Source organism: Aspergillus brunneoviolaceus, assembly GCF_003184695.1.
Source record: "Aspergillus brunneoviolaceus CBS 621.78 unplaced genomic scaffold BO95scaffold_56, whole genome shotgun sequence".
NCBI lineage: Eukaryota > Fungi > Ascomycota > Eurotiomycetes > Eurotiales > Aspergillaceae > Aspergillus > Aspergillus brunneoviolaceus.
Genome location: NW_020290786.1, coordinates 83,109 through 101,754, shown reverse-complemented (window position 1 = coordinate 101,754; position 18,646 = coordinate 83,109). Strand labels below are relative to the sequence as shown.

Sequence of the window (18,646 nt, the reverse complement as noted above, 5' to 3'; positions counted from 1 at the left end):
CAATAGCTCTCTGCTGTGGTCAAGTTGATGATCGTATGGGTCTGGGTGTGGACGCATCTATTGATGATGAGAAATGCATGGTCTCTGTTGACTAGTGGGCGGACCAGGGTAAAATGCAATTGCGAGTAGAAAGGTTAGATTGCTTCATATAACTGAGATTGCCGGTCTTACCTCATAGAAGCATCATTGGTCTAGTGGTAGAATTCATCGTTGCCATCGATGAGGCCCGTGTTCGATTCACGGATGATGCACTCAGCATTTCTTTTTTCCCTCTTCAACACTTTCGTCTCTTAGCAATCCACGAATCCCAAATTGTCCACTAGCCCTGTAAATTAGCTCGAGCTTCACTCGACACCGTTCTAAGTAATCTTTACATCTGGCTTGACCCCACATTGTTCCAATAAATGGATCATAACAACATAACCAGGTCCAGATTCAAAATGGGGATCATGGCCACGCAGAACCGACCGATCATATCCCACCAACTACCCGATCCATAGCATTAATAAAAAATGTCGTTTTTGAGCTAGTAGAGCCTAACTTCGCTTCCTGACAACCTAGTTGGAGATATTTGGTTCTTTCTATACCAAATAGTATCATTCAAGAGCTACGTACAGTATTGTCCTACTTGCTTGAAATTCCCTATTTCCCTTTCATACATAGCCTTGTCATTGCCCTGGCCGATGTCATATGGCCGATTTGGAAGCTAGCCATTTGTCGTTATCTTTACTAAGAGTACGGAATGTGACATAGCCTCTTTCAGTTTGAGTGATCGGTGATTCTTACACTTTGCCTGTTTGGTGCTAATTCGCGGTCGTGTTGCCTGCTTCAGGAAGACTACTCCGAGCCACATATTCCGTGACGCCACAGGTTCTACACTTCGGTTCCAATTGCTTGAGACAAAACGTCCCTCATGCGAGAGGGCGATATATATCGTAAGCGAGTCTTCAGAGCGTCTTCTCCTACAATGTACCCGGTGCAACGCGCACTCTCCGTGCCTACATGTATAGACGACATGGAAAATGGGGCGACCATATAAGGTTCTTACGATATCTCGGCGGGAGTCATCATCACCACGGGAGCAGTCGGTTTTCTCCCCCGCATAATGAATTTGCCGGCACATTGCCCTTTGGGCTTGGCGTGGAATCCAATCCTGCTCTACAGTCCGTCAAGCCGGGAAACATGGTCTGATTCCGGCTCGAATACGTACGTACGGGCTATATAAAATGGGGTGCTTGGCTCCAAGTGCCCGGGTTATCATTTTCTTCACTACCCCACACTCCCCACGCTCCTTGTCCCGTCAGGGAAGCTCACGCCTGTCTCCGTTCTCGGATTCTCTCGGTCATCCGCCGCACTCGGAGCTTTCAGACTCGGCATGTAGTTGGAGTTCATAAGTTGCCCCATACCCCAGCCCGTCCAGGCCAATATGAGCTGTAAAACAACTCGCATTGGGGAACAAAGCTATTCAGTGGAGAAGCACAACACTTTCGCGAGCCATGACTCCGTGGGCGACTTTTGGGTGGCTCGGCCTTGCCTCCCTGGCTCTGGCCGAGTTGAACCCTCCTTATTATGCGGATCTGAGTTGGCAACCCGCGCGGACCTTGTCCAACTGGTCGAACTTGACCGTCGAGACCCGGACCGGAACCTTCATTGGCATGTTGAATGATACCTATCCCAATGTCCGCCAGTTCTTGCGGGTGCCCTATGCGCAGCCACCGGTTGGCGACCTCCGCTGGCTTCCTCCTCAGAAACTGGCGCACTCGTCGAAAAGAATTGACTCGACTCGATTTGGCCCGGGTAAGCCAATGCCTCATTGATCAGCCATGACAAGGCTGGGTTTATTGCTTGACAACAACGGCTGACCTTTTTTTCTTCAGCATGCCCGCAGTATGTTGCTGCGGGCGAGTCCATGTGGGCTCAATATGAGCCGCCGAATCTCCTGCTGAGTATCGGCGAATCCGACAACCAGGGCTCCGTCGCGTGGTCATCTTCGGAAGACTGCCTGTCACTGGCCATCTGGACCCCGGCCTATGCCAGCGAGACCTCCCAGTTACCCGTTGCGCTCTTCGTCACGGGCGGAGGAGGGACCACAGGGGGCATCGCGATCCCCTCCCAGCTGCCTTCGAACTGGGTTGCCAACTCGCAGGAGCATATTGTGGTGACCATTAACTACCGGGCAAATATTTTCGGCAGTGGGTACTCAGCTGGAACCCTCATCAGACGGCACATTTCTAACGACAGAGCTTTGCGCTTCTAGATCCCAAGTCTAAAGCTTTGAAGGAGACATCCTTGACTCTGATGGATGTGCGCGCGGCGGTGGAGTGGGTGTCGGAGAATATTCGGGCATTCGGGGGAGATCCAGAGAACATTATGGTAAGTTTGCAATGAGTAGGCCTCTGACAACGGTCTGAGGATCAAGTCTGATCAATCTTTTTTCGCATGGCAGCTGTGGGGCCAATCCCAGGGCGCTGCCCTGACACACCTCTACACCCTCGCCTACCCGGATAATCCTCTCGCGGTCCGCTTCGGCGTGATCTCCGCGCCGCCGTCGGTGACCATTAACCTCACGGAGACGGAGGACGTCTATGAGGACTTCCACATCGTTGCCAAGGGTCTGGGATGCAACTACGGAGACGACGCCGAGGCGGAGCTGGAGTGCATGCGCCAAGTGTCTTGGGTTCAGATCGAGGAGTATATCAACCGCTATAATGGCACCCCGTCTATTGCGTTCACGAACTATATCCGTTTGTCTCCCTTCCCCCTCTTCCCTCTGTCCCGATCCCCATCCTCTTCTGCTTTAGTCTCGTGTGTCGGGATATGACTAACGAAAGTGGGATATATTACAGCCGACGAGAAGTACATTTTCGCCAATGAAACCGAGCGATACCGACTGGGTCGGGTTGCTCCCGGGCCGGCGATCCGCTCCAACGCCGCCCGCGAAGATCCCATCACCCCCGGCAATGACACCGCCACCATGGAGACGACCGGCGAATGGCTCTGCGCGTCGTACAAGGATGCGCTCTTGCGGGCCTCACTGGGGCTCGAGACGTACCGGTACGAGTGGGCGGGCAATTTTACCAACATCAGCCCCGTTCCCTGGCTGGGCGCGTTCCATTGGTCCGACCTATTGATGATCTTTGGTACGTACATGCTGGATGTCGGGGAGATCTCGGAGCTGGAGGTCACGACCTCGCGGGCGATGCAGGATTATTTGCTGGCTTTTCTCAAGGACCCTGCCACAGTCAGCACGGCGGTGGGCTGGCCGGCGTTCAATGCAAGTGCCCCATCTGGAGGGTTGATTCTGGAGTTTGGGAACACGACGGCCGTGCGGAATGTCACGGGCGATTTCCTGGAGGCCGGTTGTTGGGACTCCAGCGCTCCGTTCCGCATCTTCGGACGCGATGAGAGAGTTCCGCTGGAGTGGAGGGGATAGATCTGGCAACATTCAGAGAAACCATGTGTCTGGCGTAAGATCAAAGGAAAGAACATAGTTTCCGGAGAGCCTTTTTCGGCGAAGTATATGAAGATTCTTTTCATGATGACTATGTTGATGATTGTTGGATGTGGTTTAGCAGGTGGTAGAGTGAACAATAATTTTATAATATCTGCAACATGAAACAACCCCAACCAGGTGACAGAGCCAAGCTCAATGGCAGTAGTCAGAAGCAAGCTTGTCAAAGACCAAGTGCTTGCTTACAAAGAACGCTATCAAATGACCAACGCGAAGAATACCGCCATCTCAAGATACCTCAAAGAGGTGAACCTGTTCCACACTGAAATACTCCTGCTTACAATCAGTGTTCCCTTTGTGGTGATGTGAAGTATATAACCCGCCCTGATATGCTTTTATTCTGCATGTTCGTCAGCAACCCCCCCTTCAACCAACCCTTCAACCGACAGACCTACAACGAACATGTCTCCGCCACTTTACCACCTCAACCTCGCATACTACGTGCACTATCTGCCGGAGCAGCTCCGCGCCCTCCAGGTCCCGGTGCAGCGCCCGCGGATGACGCATCTCAAGTGTGGGCTGTGCCACCGCCTCCAGGAGGATCCGGAGAGGGCGCTGCACCAGTGCTCGAACTGCTACAGCTGCTTCCATCTGGGCTGTGTGGCGCAGCTGAGGATCCACGAGCTGTCGGAGCGGAATGTCCGGCTGGTCTACGGCTGCCCGAGCTGTGGCACGCCGTGGTTGACTCCGCAGCATTCTGCCGAGGAGCGCGGGAAGTCTGCGAGCCCCGGGAAAGAGAAGAAGAAAGTGAACTGTCAGGTCAAGTACCAGTACCAGCGCAACGCGGAAAACGACTATGTGTGTACTGTCCGCATGCCCGATGGCCGGCCATGCGGGGTGACTGCGGCACTTTGGGATGCGTTCGCGGCGCATCACGCACGCCAGCATGAGTCCCGGAGGTGAAGTCGTGGAGGGGTGATGTCCTGGAAGGTTGTATTTCTGTGGACTCGGTTTGCTTCTTTACATGCCTGCTGGTCGTTGATACAAGGCATGAAGAACAAAGTAACAAATCAATAAAAAAATCCGGGGTTATTATTTTAGGTAAACCTGCCGTCGCTCTTATTTGAACTGTATAAAAATCTTACTTTTTAGTCAGCCATTATAGATCAACGCCTTTTCGACCTCAGCACATACGACCACAGGGTGTGGAAAACAGGGCTTCCCGTCCGCTCAGCCGTACTTAAGCCACACGCCGGGAGGTTAGTAGTTGGGTGGGTGACCACCAGCGAATCCCTTCTGTTGTATGTTTTTGTTTGCTAAGCATTTTGAACCATCTTCATTTTACTGAGCAGAACCGGATGTGAATGAAACTTCCTACAGCCAAACCCTACACTCATGCCTCAGACTCCACCAAACAACTCTCAATCACGCATTGCGGATCGGCTCCCTCCCCGGGCCACACCGCCACCCGGACCAGTAACTCCCCACTGCCGCCTCGGACTCGGGCTGCTTCGTCGTTCCAATTGTGCAGGATCGATTTGAGGTAATAGAGGTCCGCTCCTGGAATTTCTCCCATGGATATTTTGAGAAGATAAGTAGAAAGCAGGGAATCGGAAACAAAACTCGAAGCCGATCAGAAGCAAGGCAGATTCAACTCTTACCTTTGACTGGCTGCGGCGTAAAACAATTATACACCATTGGTCGAATTCTCGAGACGAGCCCCGAAGGGATCCCGTTCACCGTCTCCCGGAGATCCTCGAGTATCAGTCCCATGGCACGTCGGGGAATATCGTCGCGAACCGCTGGATGTCCACTCCCTGGACCGCCAATTTCGACAATGATGAATGGCTTCAGGGGTTGCTCCGGATTGATGGGGATGGAGGGAGGCGCTCTCGCACCGGGTAGTTGTTGTGCCGCGGCACCGAGAAGCTCTTGTTCCGGGTGGTTATGTTAGTATCGAAGGCTTTTTGTTTCCAGACTGGGTCCGAGGAGAGCGTCTCCCAGAGGGTTTCTCGCATGGCGAAGGTGTATGGCGCGAGGGATGGAGTAGGGCTAAAAGCAACGAGTCGTGGGGCGCTCGTGCATTGCTTATAATACGGCGTGGCAGATTGAACAGTGGACCGATGCCGATTTCGCTGAGCATGCCGAGGAGCAAATTGGGTCTCTGAAACCATTTACCGTCCTAGAGAACCTGGTGATGCGCCATAGTTTCCTCATCGGTGAAATCCCACTGACTGAGCTCTTTCCCGCATCGCTCAAGAGCTTGAGTATCGTGGACATTGTTGATGAACACTACCTGGATCTGTTGTTGGATCTGTGGACGTTGGTGCGCGACCGGACCTCCTCTTTCCAGCTGGAAGAGCTAGCCATTGATCTGGTAGGGCTAGCTGAGGAAACACTGATTCCTCTGAGAGGCGAATGTGACACCGCTGGTATCCGGCTGAAGTCTGATGTACCTCAATTAGATCCCTGCAGAAGAAGGGGGGGCTTTCCATACCGTTATGTCAGTTCGTGATACTTTTTCATTTGTCTGAATAACCACCGCACTACCAAGAGAATGCCGTTTCCAAGTAGTGCGACGGTTGTAGCTAGGAACTACATGCTGGATTCAGTGCGACGACAGCGGACTGTAAATATAGATAAGTTATAGATATTGACCAGCGATTGTCGGGGCACCACATCGGAAATAGCCTGTCTTTTCGGGAAGACGGGACCCAGTGGCTTCGGAGCGAGTTCTGTCCTTCCTGGAATGATAAGACGTCAATCTGATGCGAGTTGCCAGTCCATATAGAATCTGCCCAATCAATATTGCGTCAACTTACAGGGGTTGACCCATTGGGAAATGATTGTCGCATGCAGTGCAGCGCCCGCAGTGCCCCTCTTCCCTTCGAGCTGAACCCCGCTTCTCTAGCAGTAGAGGAACAGCTGTTATCACAAAACCAGGTAGAGACTCTTATCTTTAGGAACGTGGGGCCATCAAGATGGTTCACAGAAAAAGGGCTTAAATTCCACTTCTGTACTCACTACTTCCCAGAAAAGTGGTTTCGGTTAGCCAGAGCGATTCCTACACCGGCTCGTTCCCTTACCCTTGCAGCATGAAACACCTCAAAGCCCTACTTGTAGCAAACCGGGGCGAGATCGCCTGTCGACTTCTGGTAGCCGCAAAGTGAGTGCAGCCCCGCGTATCCACTGTGTCCGTTGATAGCGAAAGGGCCACAGGAAGCTTGGCATTCGCACGGTCGCTCTTTACACCGAATCGGATTCACGATCGGGGCATGTTGGCGCTGCTGATGAGGCAGTTCTCCTGACCGGGGAGGCCAGAGCTGCGTATATTGATGGGTGTGTAGCCCCAAATCCACGCTCTACACACTACCCAGCTAAATTATGATCGCGTCCCGGCAGTGAACAGATTATCGCCATCGCTCAATCACGAGATGTGCAGGCCATCATCCCCGGCTATGGGTTTCTCTCCGAGAACGCCGCCTTTGCCCGGGCTGTTGCCGCGGCGGACCTGATCTTTGTCGGACCCTCGCCCGAGGCCATCGAGTCTTTCGGTCTCAAACACACAGCCCGGGATCTGGCGCTGGCGGCGGGCGTACCCGTAGTGCCCGGATCTCCGGGCCTTGTTCAGTCGGAAGATGCCGCCGTGGAAATGGCTCAACAGCTCGGCTACCCGGTGATGCTCAAGGCCACCGCGGGCGGGGGCGGCATGGGCCTGATGGCCTGCACCAACGAGGCAGAGCTGCGCCAGAATTTGCAGTCGACCAGATCCCGCGGAGAGTCGTTGTTCAACAACGCGGGCGTCTTCCTGGAACGGTACTATCCGGATAGTCACCACATCGAAGTGCAGGTCTTCGGTAACGGGCAGGGAAGAGCCATCAGCATCGGGGAGAGGGAGTGCTCAATTCAGCGCCGGAACCAGAAGGTGGTGGAGGAGTGCCCCAGTCCTTTTGTGACGCAACGGTTCCCGGAGCTCCGGGCCAAGCTGACAGAGGCCGCGGTGGCGCTGGCGGAGAGCGTTCAGTACGGCTCCGCCGGCACAGTCGAATACCTCGTGAATAATGTGTCTGGAGACTTCTTCTTCCTGGAGATGAACACGCGACTGCAGGTGGAGCACGGGATCACTGAGATGTGCTACAACGTTGATCTGGTAGAGCTCATGCTACAACAAGCAGACTGCGAGCTCGGGGGATGCGGCGGCATTTTATCGGAGGAGCTGGAGGCCCGGCAAGCACAGTGGCTGGAGCCATGTGGTCATGCTATTGAAGCACGAGTCTATGCCGAGAATCCGGCTAGGGGCTTCGCGCCTAGTCCGGGTCTAATCCAGGAGGTGAGGTGGCACGAGCCTCCCGGAACCCGGATCGACACCTGGATTAGGGCTGGTCTCACGGTTAGCCCCGACTATGACCCCCTCTTGTCCAAGATCATGTACCACGCATCCACCCGATCTGACGCGGTAGCTGGAATGGCAGAAGTGCTGGCAAAGAGTGTCATTTGCGGCCCCCCGGCCAATCTCGACTACCTCTCAGCGATTGTCGACGACGACCGATTTCGTATGGGCCATACCATTACCAAGTTCCTCGACTCGCTGGACTATGCCCCTGCAGCCATTGATGTCATTTCTGGCGGATCATACACCCTCGTGGAAGATTATCCCGGGCGACCGTCCGTTGGTCACGGATTTGGTCATGCCGGTCCGATGGATCCGATCGCTTTCCAAGCCGCCAATATCCTCGTGGGAAACCCTCCGACCACGGAGGCACTCGAGATCACCCTCACGGGCCCCGAGCTTCTGTTCCTCGGAGACGCGGTGGTAGCGCTCTGTGGCCCTCCCATCCCTGCTACGCTGGACGGTCAGAAGCTTGTCCAATGGATGCGTGTTAGTGTCCAGGCAGGTCAGACGCTCAGAATCGGGAAACTAGCTGCGCAGTGCCGTGTATATCTGGCTGTCTATGGCGGGTTTCTCAACATTGCGAGCTGGTTCGACAGTAAATCGACCAACCCGCTGGTCGGAGTCGGCGGGTACCAAGGTCGGCCCCTCCGCGCTGGCGATTTCCTGCACATTGTCTCGCGGGACCAGCTTCCAGAAGCACGAGCCATCAGTATGCCACGCTCCGTGATCCCCCAGTATTCTACCGACTGGGTGATTCAAGTCATGCCTGGCCCATACGAGACCGGTTATCTGACCCTCAAAGACATTGAGATGTGCTTTTCAACAACCTGGAGGGTGAGCCATAATGCTGCACGGGGTGGCATCCGCCTCATCGGCCCGAGACCGGAGTATGCGCGTGGCGACGGGGGCGATGGAGGGTCCCACCCGAGCAACGTCTTCGAATATGGATACCCGATGGGTGGTCTGAACTGGACTGGGGACGAGCCGGTCCTATTGCCGGTGGACTGTCCGGACTTTGGCGGCTTTCTGTGCAGTCTGACCGTTATACGCGCGGACTTCTATAAGCTCGGCCAGCTTCGCGCTGGAGACACCCTCCGGTTCCGCCGGGTCGACCTCGATACTGCGCTGGCGTGTAGGCGCCGACACGGGCGCTTTCTGCAGAGGATGGCTTCCTGTGTGGCGAATGACTCGTGGGACGATGCTGTCGCTTTCGATGATGCGGCGCTGAATTCCATTGCCTATACCCCGGGACAGGACGTGGTGGCTTCCCTGCAGGCGACTGAGTCGCAGCCCAAGGTGACCTACCGATCTGGAGGGGACGACTACCTCCTCGTCGAGTACGGCGATGGCAAGATGGACCTGGAGATGAAGTGTCGGTCGACAGCGCTGAAACGCGCCCTCGAGTCGGCCACCGGGGCGGTCTCCACCAACCGGAACCAAGGCGGCCAGATTCACAACCTGGTCGCATGCGGAAGCTCGTTGGCCGTCTGGTATAACGGCCCGGGGATGGAGCGAGCTGATCTGTCCCGCGGACTGATCGAGATTGAACACACCCTTGGGGACATGCGCCGTGTCCGTTTGCCCATCCGTCGGTACCGGCTCCCTGTCACCTTCCGGCACCAGAAGCTGGTCGAGATGCTCGAGCGCTACACGACCACCCAGCGGTCGACCGCAGCCTACCTCCCGGACCCCTTCGCGTATGTAGCCGAGTTCAACGGCCTGACCCCGCAGGAGCTGAAGGAGGTCCTGTTGGCGGCCGAGAACGTCGTCCTCGCAGTGGGGTTCATTATGGCCTTGCCCATTGCCGTGCCCCAGGATCCCCGCCACCGCATCCGCACCCCCAAGTTGAATCCCAGTCGCAACTACACCCCCGCTGGCTGCTTTGCCCACGGTGGCTCGTCAATATGTCTTTACCAGGTCGATGGCCCCGGTGGGTATATGCCCCTGGGAATGTCTCTCCCAACGCTCGATCTCTACGGCACAAACCCAGTCTTCCAGCAGCAGCCCTGGCTGATTCAGGATATGGATACAATCAGCTTCTTCGAAGTGTCAGGGGAGGAGTACGACCGGATAGTGGCGGACCTTCAGGCGGGGCGGTATCAATTTCAGATCGAGGATGGTGTCTTCGACATGGCCGAATACCACCAACTGCAGAAGGAGACCGGGGCAGAAATGGAGGTATTTCGGCAGAAGCAGCTCGTGGCAGCCACCCAAGCCACGGCAAGGGAGAAGGCTCTCCTGGACCAATGGCTCGCGGAGAAAGACGCGATGGTGCCTGACGACGATGAGGTAGCACGCTTACTGCAGGGTAAGTTGATTGGCACTCCTGGCTCTACATTCAGAGCCCCGGACTGATCTCATGCCCCTTTTTCTAGACGCGACAATTCAAGCGGTTGAAGCCCCGACCAGCGCCAACGTGTGGAAGGTCCTTGTTGAGCCGGCCACTAAGGCGACCGAAGGCCAGACCCTCGCAATATTGGAGGCGATGAAAATGGAAATCAATGTCGATGTAGCTGCGGCAATGGCGGGCGCCACCGTGGTAAAGGTCTTGATTCAGCCGGGGGGTAGTGTGCACAGTGGTCAGCCGATTGTACTTCTGCGTCAACAATCACAAGAAGTTTGAACAGGTCGAAGAAGTGGGAAGAAGATGTACTGAGGTGAAAAACTTGCCAAACAGCCTTCTTCTCCCCAGTCACCCTACACGCCACAATTGAATCTTCGTCCCAAATTCCGAGATATAAGTACTGTATATAGAATTCCCTGCAATTGATTTACGAAGTGTGCCCTAATAAGCAAGGCGCTGATTGGGTGCACGAACCGTCAGCTCACGTGATATAATCCTGAGTAAATACTCAAGTGTATGTCTGTTCTTCTCCAGCTTGTTGCCCCTCTTTCCTTCCTTGCTTCGGCACCAGACCAACCTCTCATCATGAACCGCTTGCCAGTCGAAATAAAGCAAATGATTGCTGACGTGGTAAGAACAGTGACGTTTGCATTGTATTAATGAACCCCTCTAACCGCATCTGCTAGATCGGCGATGTGTCGCGGGATTCCCTGCGGGATTTATCGCAGGTGAACCATGAGTGGCACGAGATTGCCGGACCTGGCGTCTATGGAACCCTCCTTATCCACCTAGAGGCCAAGAAGCCAGCTCGTCTTGACCGCGTGATTCGGCTTCTGGACGCTACCCTCATTCTACCGCTTGTGAAACACGTGATACTGTTGAATAGAGATACGAGGCGTTCCATAGCAGCAGCGAAGGACGAGAGGCTCTGTCGGTATCTACGCCAAAGTCCCCCGGAGGATATCATCGTCCCCGGGTTGGGTGTATACATGGGGGATTGGAACCCCATCATCCGCCTCGTGCAGCGGCTGACTTCGCTGAAGCGCTTCGATTTCCTGATTCACATGTACTACCCGCCGGAACTGTTACATGTTCTCGCCCAGGCGCACCCGCACTGCCACGTATCGGTATCTCTCCGCTGCAGCTTCTACCCAGCGGAGGACTTCTCGCGGAAGAGATGGGCTCAATCTCCGGTGCTACATGCGGTTCGGGTTATCTACTACGAAGATCCAGTCTATGAGACCGTTCACACGGAGCATCCCGATCGCTCTCTGCGAGATCTCCTACGCCAAGCGCCCCATATCAAGCAGGTGTCCTTGCAGATCAGCCCGAAGACGCCAGGCAGCACACGGCAGAACTACACCAAATGGCTCGAGTCCCGGCCGCCGGAGAGCGGAATCGATACCAGCCCTACGCGTGCGAGGCTGGAAATCTTGTCATTACCCTTAAGCACCACAATGACCGGGGACGGGTTCCAAGCGTGGTCCCGGGTGACCGACCTGGGCTACCTGACTGCATGGACGGCGGGCGCCCTAGAAGAGGAGAGCGCGCTGGCAGCCATCACAGACCTGCAGCCCTTCCGCGCCCTCAAGCGTCTCACCATCTCCCTCCAGCCGCCTGCAGACTCTCTACCCTCATGGTCCCAGACCATTCAGGCGATGTTCGACTCGCTTCCGCCGCTGACGTATCTCTGCCTTCTGGGCACGTACGATCCGACGATTCTCCCCACTGCCGTCCTCGACCGCCATGGCTCGACGTTGGTCGAGTTGAAGCTGCATCGTGAGACCCCCAAGTACCAAAGCTACGAGTCCACCCGGCTGGCGCAAAAGGGTCAGATCGCCCCGATGTTTCCCGCGGATGCGATTCGCCGGATGGCAGTCCGCTGCCCGAGGCTGAAGACGCTGCGCATCTGCGTGCAGCGCCACCGGGGCCACCCCACCGAAACGGAGGCCTACAAGGCCCTCGGCGAATTCCCGGCGCTGGAGACACTGGACCTCGTTCTCAACTGCCTCCCGGTGGTGCAGGACGACGGGACACCCTTCCCGCCGCGCGCGCTGAGTGAGTACGAGCAGGGGCACAACCAGGACCACGTGCCCAGATGGATTCTCCGGGACTGTGCCATCAACTGCGCGATCGACGCCCCGCTGGCCGCGGCCATCTTCAAGCGTATCCACCCGCGGCCGCAGAGGGGCACTCTGCGACTGCTGCGCCTCCACCCGCTCGCAGGCCACCACGGTCAGTATCGGGTGGCCCCTGAAATTAGCAACTCACAGGCTCTTCTTGCGCGCGGGTATCTCAACTTTCAGGTCATGGGGAAGTGGCAGGTCGCTTGGGATGGCGCCGGTTGGCTGCGGCCCCGAAACCGTGAGACAACACGCTGGGAAGGAAGGAGATCAGCAGTGACGAGCGCGGATCTTGAGATCTTTGAGTCTATTTGGCCGTTGGCCCGGGCAACCAAGGATTGGCCGTTAGACTGGCAGAGCTGGCCTCTGCAATAGAGACGCACTTCCTTTTTGTTCTTTGCCTCGACAAGCTCGTAATCGAGGCATCAGGTAGGAACGAAAAATAGCAGCCAGTAGCCGGTCTAGTTGTCGGGACGGATGTCTAGGGCTCACCTGTGAAACAATCTACAGCACAAGTCGCTCTGTAAGATCCATACTCATAGACAGGCTGTCTTCACGTTGTATGTGGTTTCATCTATCGGTCATGTGCGATCCCTTAAACGTAGTGTAGACTGATGAAAAGATCAAAGACCCACGTGGGATGATGGTGGGATCATCTACATAAGGATATTTAGGAGCAACTAGTTAAGAACCATTGAGGTGATCAGTGAGCGCCTGCTTGGCTACTAAGCCGGCGGGCCCTCGACAAAGTGTGATAACTGGTGATCGCGATACCTTACCTAGCCACCACCTTAGAGACTTGAATATGTTTCGGTGATTAGTTTTCAATACATGCAAAAGATATACGACCCAGCCCAAGCAAAGTGGGTTATTCTACTGGCAGATTTGTCCCTTGTTTTAGGCATGATATGAGCCCGAAGACATAGCATTGGCAGCTGAGGACAGAGTCATAGGGACTCGACCGCGCCACTATTGCTCCTGACTAGTAGTCAGAAATAGCTCCCGTCTCCATGATCGAGCCGCCAGATGATATATATAACATTTCCTGATCTACACGTCCTGAACTGCTGCATTCTGATATCTGACGCATCACAAGTCCATGGATACTTTAGCTGACATTTCAATCTCCGTTTTGTCATTCTTCAGGTATAGACGAGAGTGCAGTAACTTTACCAACTCCGTTTCTGACCGGATGGATGTAAAAGGTCGCGTTGCTCATCGCCTCAGCGCACAGCCACTTTTGGCGATGCAGCTCCTTTTGGGGAGTTGTCCGGATTAATCATAGAGCTTGGGCATATCAGCATCTCCATCTTCGCGGATCTGGCTGTGTGTTTTGGCTCCCCTACAGCAGTAGCAGGGCAAAGGTTGGTTTTGGCAGAATCTCTAGATTGCCAGGTTTTCACATCTTATCGTCAAAATGAGTCACAGTAAGCGGGCCTAGCGTGTTAGATATCGGTTTATCTGCCACTTAGAATGCGCTTAAGGAATCTGAATCATGAACTTGGTAAAGCACTCGTTCCCAAGACAACCAATGGGGGGGCCCATGCTCCTGCGGCTTTCTTACCTCGCATGTTTATATTAGTGTCACCGTGTTTCTTTACCCTGAGTTCAGTAGAAGCTCTCCGCCCTCCGTCTCCCCCTCAGAATGGCTCATCAAGCGGACGGCATCTGCTGGGATGCCTTGACATCCAATCTCGTTTTCCAATCCCATCCCTCTGCCGATGTATCCGAGGCTACGAATCTGTACTTCCGCTTCAGGCCCCAACAGGGCCAAGAGATCGGCCAGTTCGCCGAGTCCCTGGCCCATGCGATCGCCAGCGAGACCGAGCGCGAGCGGCGGAAATACCCGGCGAGGTATGACCCACCCCAGCGAGACGATATCATCTTGGCCGACGAGGTAGCCCACAAGGTCCAGCCGCTGGCCTACGCATGGTGCCAGAACGACTGCTGGGAGTTTGGCTGGAAGGTGACCAACTCGCCAGACCTGTGTCGGCATGTCGAGAGTGAGGGTTTCGCGTGCGGATGCCCGCTGCCCTACAGGGAAAGACTGGGATCCGCCTTCCTGCGTCAATACCAACACAACGATTGTTTTGAATTCTTCCGGGTCAATGGTGATGCCTTTTTCAATCTGCAGGTGGTCAACGCCCTTCTCGTCTTGGGTGAGATGGACCCCGTTCTACGACTCTGCGCCCATCCGGCGATCGGGCTGCGGGAATGGATGGAAGTCCGGGAGTGTTGGGATACAGTAAGTTACGGTCGCATTTCATCACATCTTTCCGCACAGCCTCTTCCAAGGTCCAACAAACTGAATGTAGATCTCAGGAATCAGAAGTCGGGTGGGATCAGGTCTTCGAGGTCACGCTGGATTTCTACCTCCTTTTGAACATTCTGGACAGCCTTCGGGAGCTGCGGGCGGATAGTAGCCCCGGATCGGATGACTACCGCGACACGAAAATGTACCAACAAGCCCTCTTCCGATGGACGCAAATGCACTCGCAGGCCGAAGTTCCAAGCCAATTTCATCGCCGGTTCTTTGGGCTGGAAGACCATTTCGAAGCGCCTTTCACCATCGACCGGCAGTTCCACCTGCCAATCATGGCCAAGCTTCTGGCCGAAGAGCAGGCGAGGGTGCCCATCAGCGTCCCGCTCGACGACGAGGACGATCCCTACGCGCCATGTCTCTTTCTGAATGAAGATAACTTTCCATTTGGAAAGGTTCCGTTCGAGGTGTTTTTGACCTGCGATACAAATGCTCCCTATCATCCGAGTGCATCGGATATTGCGCGGGTGGAGGCTTATCTGCGACACAAAGGGTTGCCGCAGGAGTTGGTGTTGGATATCACCACATGGACGGAATACGATCGACCACGAAACCGTCTCCCCGTGCCACATGATCCCCTTCACGTGGGAAATCGGACAGTGCTGGAGAAGTACCTGAATGAGTGCTTCCGTATCATGGTCCGTTGTAGTATGCTGGCGCAGGAACTGGGGATGGAGATACACTGGCCGGCCCGCGTGGTACACGCCCTCGATCGCCTCGTGTCGAGTCCCACCGGCCAGAAGCTCTTTGTGCGAAGTCAGTCTCAGATCATCTTGCAGGGTGGCGATGGGGAGTTTCCTTGGAGTACACACCAGTAATGGACCAGCGGCATCTCTCTCACTGCCTTAAGGGAACAGGGGTTGAGTCGTATGGCGACTGCAAAACGACGCGGAAAGAACCGAAAATACCTTCTGAGGACCCTGAAAAGTATGCTTGAACATAGAGTAATAATCTAGTCTGCTTGCAGGTGCTGCGTAGTCGGGTGCTGGGAAACGTTTCTTACAGGGTTACGGTAGAGACTCAAAACATCGCAAGCATCGAAACCCACTCCACTTCACTATCTAGAAATTTCAACCTCACTTGCCCGCCCTCACTGTACCCACTAGTCGAACAACAAATCGTTGCCTCCAATCACCAATCCCGCAACCGCTCAGCAACAGTACGGATCAATAATTCCACAGCAAGTATATGAACGACCCGCGACCGTGGTCGATATTGTCGCTGAAGCCCTGGAAGCCCAGCCTCTGCGCGGTGGCCGCATTCATGGGCTCGCTCCGCCGCGCAAGCACCACCTGCCTCACATGCCGCTCGCCCTCGCCGCCATAGCGAAACTCCAAGTACCGATACAGCCCGCCCGCTCCCTTGGCCAGGTCCAAGGCCCCCTCGCGTGCGTGGTCAGAGAAGACGACCCGGATGTCGGAGATGCCGGTGCCTCGCTCCGCGTGGTACTGGGCCACCAGCCAGACGAATCTGCAGGGGTTTCGCTTCTTAGTCTTTCTCAGGGCTCGATATGTAGGGTAACAGCGTAAGGGGAGGAAGGAAGTGAAGGGGAGAATAGTTGCGTACTTTCCACCGTACCCGGCATTAATGTCCCCATTGTCGTTGTTGAGAACTGGGATGGTGTTGTCGGGTTTGTCACTTGCGTGGTCGCCGTACACAGGCTTTGAGTGAGAGAAGCAGATTAGCTCTGTAGAGAAGAGTGTAGCAGGGTGAAGGAAAATGAAGATATACTCCAAGGGTACCGAGCCAGCCCATATTGACTGATTTATCGAATAGTTGATGTGCGAACTGGGACTTTGTCGAGGATTGGTTTGCGGGATAGATAATTATTGTCGCGGATACTTTACTGCTGTCGTTCTTCAGTCGAGGAAGTCATTCTTTTATACTTGGGAAATCACCTCAGCCAGACATCGTCAGTACTAGGACTCAGTAGTAGTAAAATTGAGCCTCACACCCTTGGCTTTGTCGAAATAGTTCGCAACATCAAAGGAACATGTCTTGGCCTTCAGCCAAACAATTCATACGAGCGCCCAGTACGAACGCTCATTACGACCGACGAACACTTGGTCGCGATGCATTACAAGTTGCATGATGCAAACAATACCAAGAGGAGGCTCTGCTCATGGTCTGACTCTTCAGGTCATAGTAGTCGTCTCCCCGGCTTCCAGAGCAAAAGCAGCTGTTCACGGATGTCTGAGATATTTCTATCAGCTGGAAAAAAGGTGGCTTGCAGTGGCAGCTTGTTAATGTCAGCGGGGTCTTGGGCGATCGCCGCAAGGGTCTGTGCACTATCGGGTACTCCGAGGGCGTCTCGTATTCGCCGGGGTACATTGCGTCTTAGGGTTTGCTTGAAGGGGTCTTTCCAGCTACATGCCGCGGAATATCTTCGCTACGTGTAGTATTAACTTGTTTAGAAACAATCGAAAGTATCCTCGAGTAGCGCCGGCAGCGGAGTCACCGAAGAGCAAAGCTTCACTCGTCCAGGATTGACTGACCCGTTGGGCCAACACAGATAACATGCCCGAAAAGAGCATCACTCGCCTCATGCAGATTGGAGCAATCCTGATTCACCCAGTGATTATACGCCCGGATTGCCGAAACTCCAAGCCAGGGTTTCAAGTCAAGCTCGCGCTCGATTGAGTCGCACGTATCCCCATCCCTGAGGGTATGGGTCTTACACCTGAACGGAGTGCACAACCTCATACCCTCGGGAATCGCGAAACAGTCGATGAGCGGCCAGCTCACGGCTCGAACAGCCGCCGAGGCAACCTGGAATTGCGCCGCAATGCTGTCGCATGTGTCCCCTGGTGAGGTGGTGTATGAAAGAAGGGTCGCACAGTATGGGTCCCGGTCTATATGCGGATCCTCGGAGAGCACGAGCTTCGGGATGGCTGTGGGAAGGTTGAGATCACAGGCACGGTTGATGTGTTCGAGGCGCGATTTGTAGTTTTTGTCGTAGAGTGAGAAGGGTGACGTTTGCATGACACGATGCCATTGCACGTTGCAGAAGGAGCAGAGTTCTTCAATCGGCATTTCATCGATTAAGGATTTGCTCAAGCCGTTGATAACATCTGCACATATAATAGATGTGAGCTCCACGCCCTATATCAAGACAGATCAAGAGAAAAGCAGAACCTACCACCACAGTACCTCCCTGTTCCCTCATCCCGAAGACAAGTCTCGTTCCAACCCGCCCACAGCTGTCCACCCCGCAGGGTTGGAAAAAGCATCCTCTCCTCCAACGTGGCGCAATCGCGCTCGACATTCAGAAACCACGTGGCGAGGGACTCCCCGCACCCGCTGTCACAGACAAGATCGCTAAGCGTGTCGTTTTCCAGACCCGGACCCTGCTGCCAACGCGCCCACTGCCGTTGCAAGGATCGCGTCTTCGCGTGACAGTGAATTTTCTGTGTCATCGATGCCCTGCATGACGGGCTGAGCTTTGAGAGCGTTCTGGCATGTAGTTTGTTATTTTCGCTCCACAGTTGGAAGCCGCGAAAGTTGGACGAAGAACTTGTATCATCACCTTGGGATGTTCCCAGGGTTCGTTGCTGTTGCGCGAAGTATTGAGCAGCGACATCAGGCTGCCTAGCTAGTTGGGCAACTGTAGCACTGCATAGCAGCATCCAGGTAAGTAGAATATCGGCACCTCCCATCTCGACGTGCGACCGATAAGCGAACACAATAGTCGATCTTTTCTATCGAATGATATGATATCATTCTCTGGTATCATGGCGAGCGAGGACATTCGATCAGGGATCGAATGGGTTCTTATTATTGGGTACCCACTAAACTGAAAAGAGCGAATGTTTTCCGAGGTACTCCGTAGTTAGCATCGCTTCACACGCGCTGAGCCGCCAGCACCCTAACTTAGGTGACTTGAGATATCCACATTCCCTGGATCAATGCGCGATGATTTGCCCTGAAGCTCGGTTGGCTTGCCGCCAAGCCAATAGTCTCTGAACTCATGTGCTGCTAGAGTTCAAGTTGTTTAGGGCATAGGCAGCAAAATACA

At 54.6% G+C, this 18,646-nt stretch overlaps 8 protein-coding genes and 1 non-coding gene across 9 annotated transcripts; 6 read left to right on the top strand and 3 right to left on the bottom strand.

Annotated features, from left to right (window-relative positions):
* Positions 1–180: 180 nt before the first annotated feature.
* On the top strand, positions 181–251 carry BO95DRAFT_t227. Its single transcript has one exon. It is a non-coding gene; the product is annotated as a tRNA-Gly (tRNA).
* A 1,201-nt stretch (positions 252–1,452) lies between these two features.
* Positions 1,453–3,433, top strand: BO95DRAFT_502344 (alpha/beta-hydrolase; the record flags this gene model as incomplete). Its single annotated transcript, XM_025591041.1, has 5 exons — positions 1,453–1,797; positions 1,878–2,192; positions 2,258–2,373; positions 2,447–2,744; positions 2,847–3,433. Exons 1-5 carry the CDS (start codon positions 1,497–1,499, stop codon positions 3,431–3,433), a joined length of 1,617 nt encoding a protein of 538 aa, XP_025439691.1. The 5' UTR covers positions 1,453–1,496.
* A 480-nt stretch (positions 3,434–3,913) lies between these two features.
* BO95DRAFT_466156 (uncharacterized protein) lies at positions 3,914–4,414 on the top strand (the record flags this gene model as incomplete). The annotated part of the gene is made up of 1 exon (XM_025589188.1): positions 3,914–4,414. The coding sequence occupies one exon, from the start codon at positions 3,914–3,916 to the stop codon at positions 4,412–4,414; it is 501 nt and encodes a 166-aa protein (XP_025439690.1).
* Positions 4,415–4,795: 381 nt separating this feature from the next.
* On the bottom strand, positions 4,796–5,483 carry BO95DRAFT_445345 (uncharacterized protein). The gene has a single exon (XM_025587129.1). It carries the CDS (start codon positions 5,025–5,027, stop codon positions 4,845–4,847), a length of 183 nt encoding a protein of 60 aa, XP_025439689.1. The 5' UTR covers positions 5,028–5,483; the 3' UTR covers positions 4,796–4,844.
* A 1,063-nt stretch (positions 5,484–6,546) lies between these two features.
* On the top strand, positions 6,547–10,467 carry BO95DRAFT_419202 (bifunctional urea carboxylase/allophanate hydrolase; the record flags this gene model as incomplete). The annotated part of the gene is made up of 4 exons (XM_025584486.1): positions 6,547–6,617; positions 6,671–6,790; positions 6,854–10,152; positions 10,220–10,467. 4 exons carry the CDS (start codon positions 6,547–6,549, stop codon positions 10,465–10,467), a joined length of 3,738 nt encoding a protein of 1,245 aa, XP_025439688.1.
* Positions 10,468–10,750: 283 nt separating this feature from the next.
* On the top strand, positions 10,751–12,686 carry BO95DRAFT_502334 (uncharacterized protein; the record flags this gene model as incomplete). Its single annotated transcript, XM_025591040.1, has 2 exons — positions 10,751–10,818; positions 10,875–12,686. The coding sequence occupies exons 1-2, from the start codon at positions 10,774–10,776 to the stop codon at positions 12,684–12,686; spliced, it is 1,857 nt and encodes a 618-aa protein (XP_025439687.1). The 5' UTR covers positions 10,751–10,773.
* Positions 12,687–13,922: 1,236 nt separating this feature from the next.
* Positions 13,923–15,621, top strand: BO95DRAFT_445343 (uncharacterized protein). The gene is made up of 2 exons (XM_025587128.1): positions 13,923–14,556; positions 14,634–15,621. The coding sequence occupies exons 1-2, from the start codon at positions 13,957–13,959 to the stop codon at positions 15,447–15,449; spliced, it is 1,416 nt and encodes a 471-aa protein (XP_025439686.1). The 5' UTR covers positions 13,923–13,956; the 3' UTR covers positions 15,450–15,621.
* Positions 15,622–15,623: 2 nt separating this feature from the next.
* BO95DRAFT_214419 (uncharacterized protein) lies at positions 15,624–16,544 on the bottom strand. Its single transcript, XM_025581140.1, has 3 exons — positions 16,363–16,544; positions 16,198–16,292; positions 15,624–16,101 (listed from the first exon to the last, which is right to left on the bottom strand). The coding sequence occupies exons 1-3, from the start codon at positions 16,384–16,386 to the stop codon at positions 15,798–15,800; spliced, it is 423 nt and encodes a 140-aa protein (XP_025439685.1). The 5' UTR covers positions 16,387–16,544; the 3' UTR covers positions 15,624–15,797.
* Positions 16,545–17,103: 559 nt separating this feature from the next.
* Positions 17,104–18,342, bottom strand: BO95DRAFT_484199 (LysM peptidoglycan-binding domain-containing protein; the record flags this gene model as incomplete). The annotated part of the gene is made up of 2 exons (XM_025590328.1): positions 17,771–18,342; positions 17,104–17,702 (listed from the first exon to the last, which is right to left on the bottom strand). Exons 1-2 carry the CDS (start codon positions 18,285–18,287, stop codon positions 17,104–17,106), a joined length of 1,116 nt encoding a protein of 371 aa, XP_025439684.1. The 5' UTR covers positions 18,288–18,342.
* Positions 18,343–18,646: the final 304 nt, after the last annotated feature.

What these genes read in the sequence shown, in the direction of transcription:
- BO95DRAFT_445343 (XM_025587128.1), top strand. Translation starts at nt 13,957, where the DNA reads ATGGCTCATCAAGCGGACGGCATCTGCTGGGATGCCTTGACATCCAAT. An exon ending in TCCGGGAGTGTTGGGATACA is followed by an intron (nt 14,557 to 14,633) that starts GTAAGTTACGGT and finishes TGTAGATCTCAG; the next exon opens with GAATCAGAAGTCGGGTGGGA.
- BO95DRAFT_445345 (XM_025587129.1), bottom strand. Translation starts at nt 5,027, where the DNA reads ATGGGAGAAATTCCAGGAGCGGACCTCTATTACCTCAAATCGATCCTG.
- BO95DRAFT_214419 (XM_025581140.1), bottom strand. Translation starts at nt 16,386, where the DNA reads ATGGGCTGGCTCGGTACCCTTGGA. An exon ending in GCTGGCTCGGTACCCTTGGA is followed by an intron (nt 16,293 to 16,362) that starts GTATATCTTCAT and finishes TCTCACTCAAAG; the next exon opens with CCTGTGTACGGCGACCACGC. An exon ending in AATGCCGGGTACGGTGGAAA is followed by an intron (nt 16,102 to 16,197) that starts GTACGCAACTAT and finishes AAACCCCTGCAG; the next exon opens with ATTCGTCTGGCTGGTGGCCC.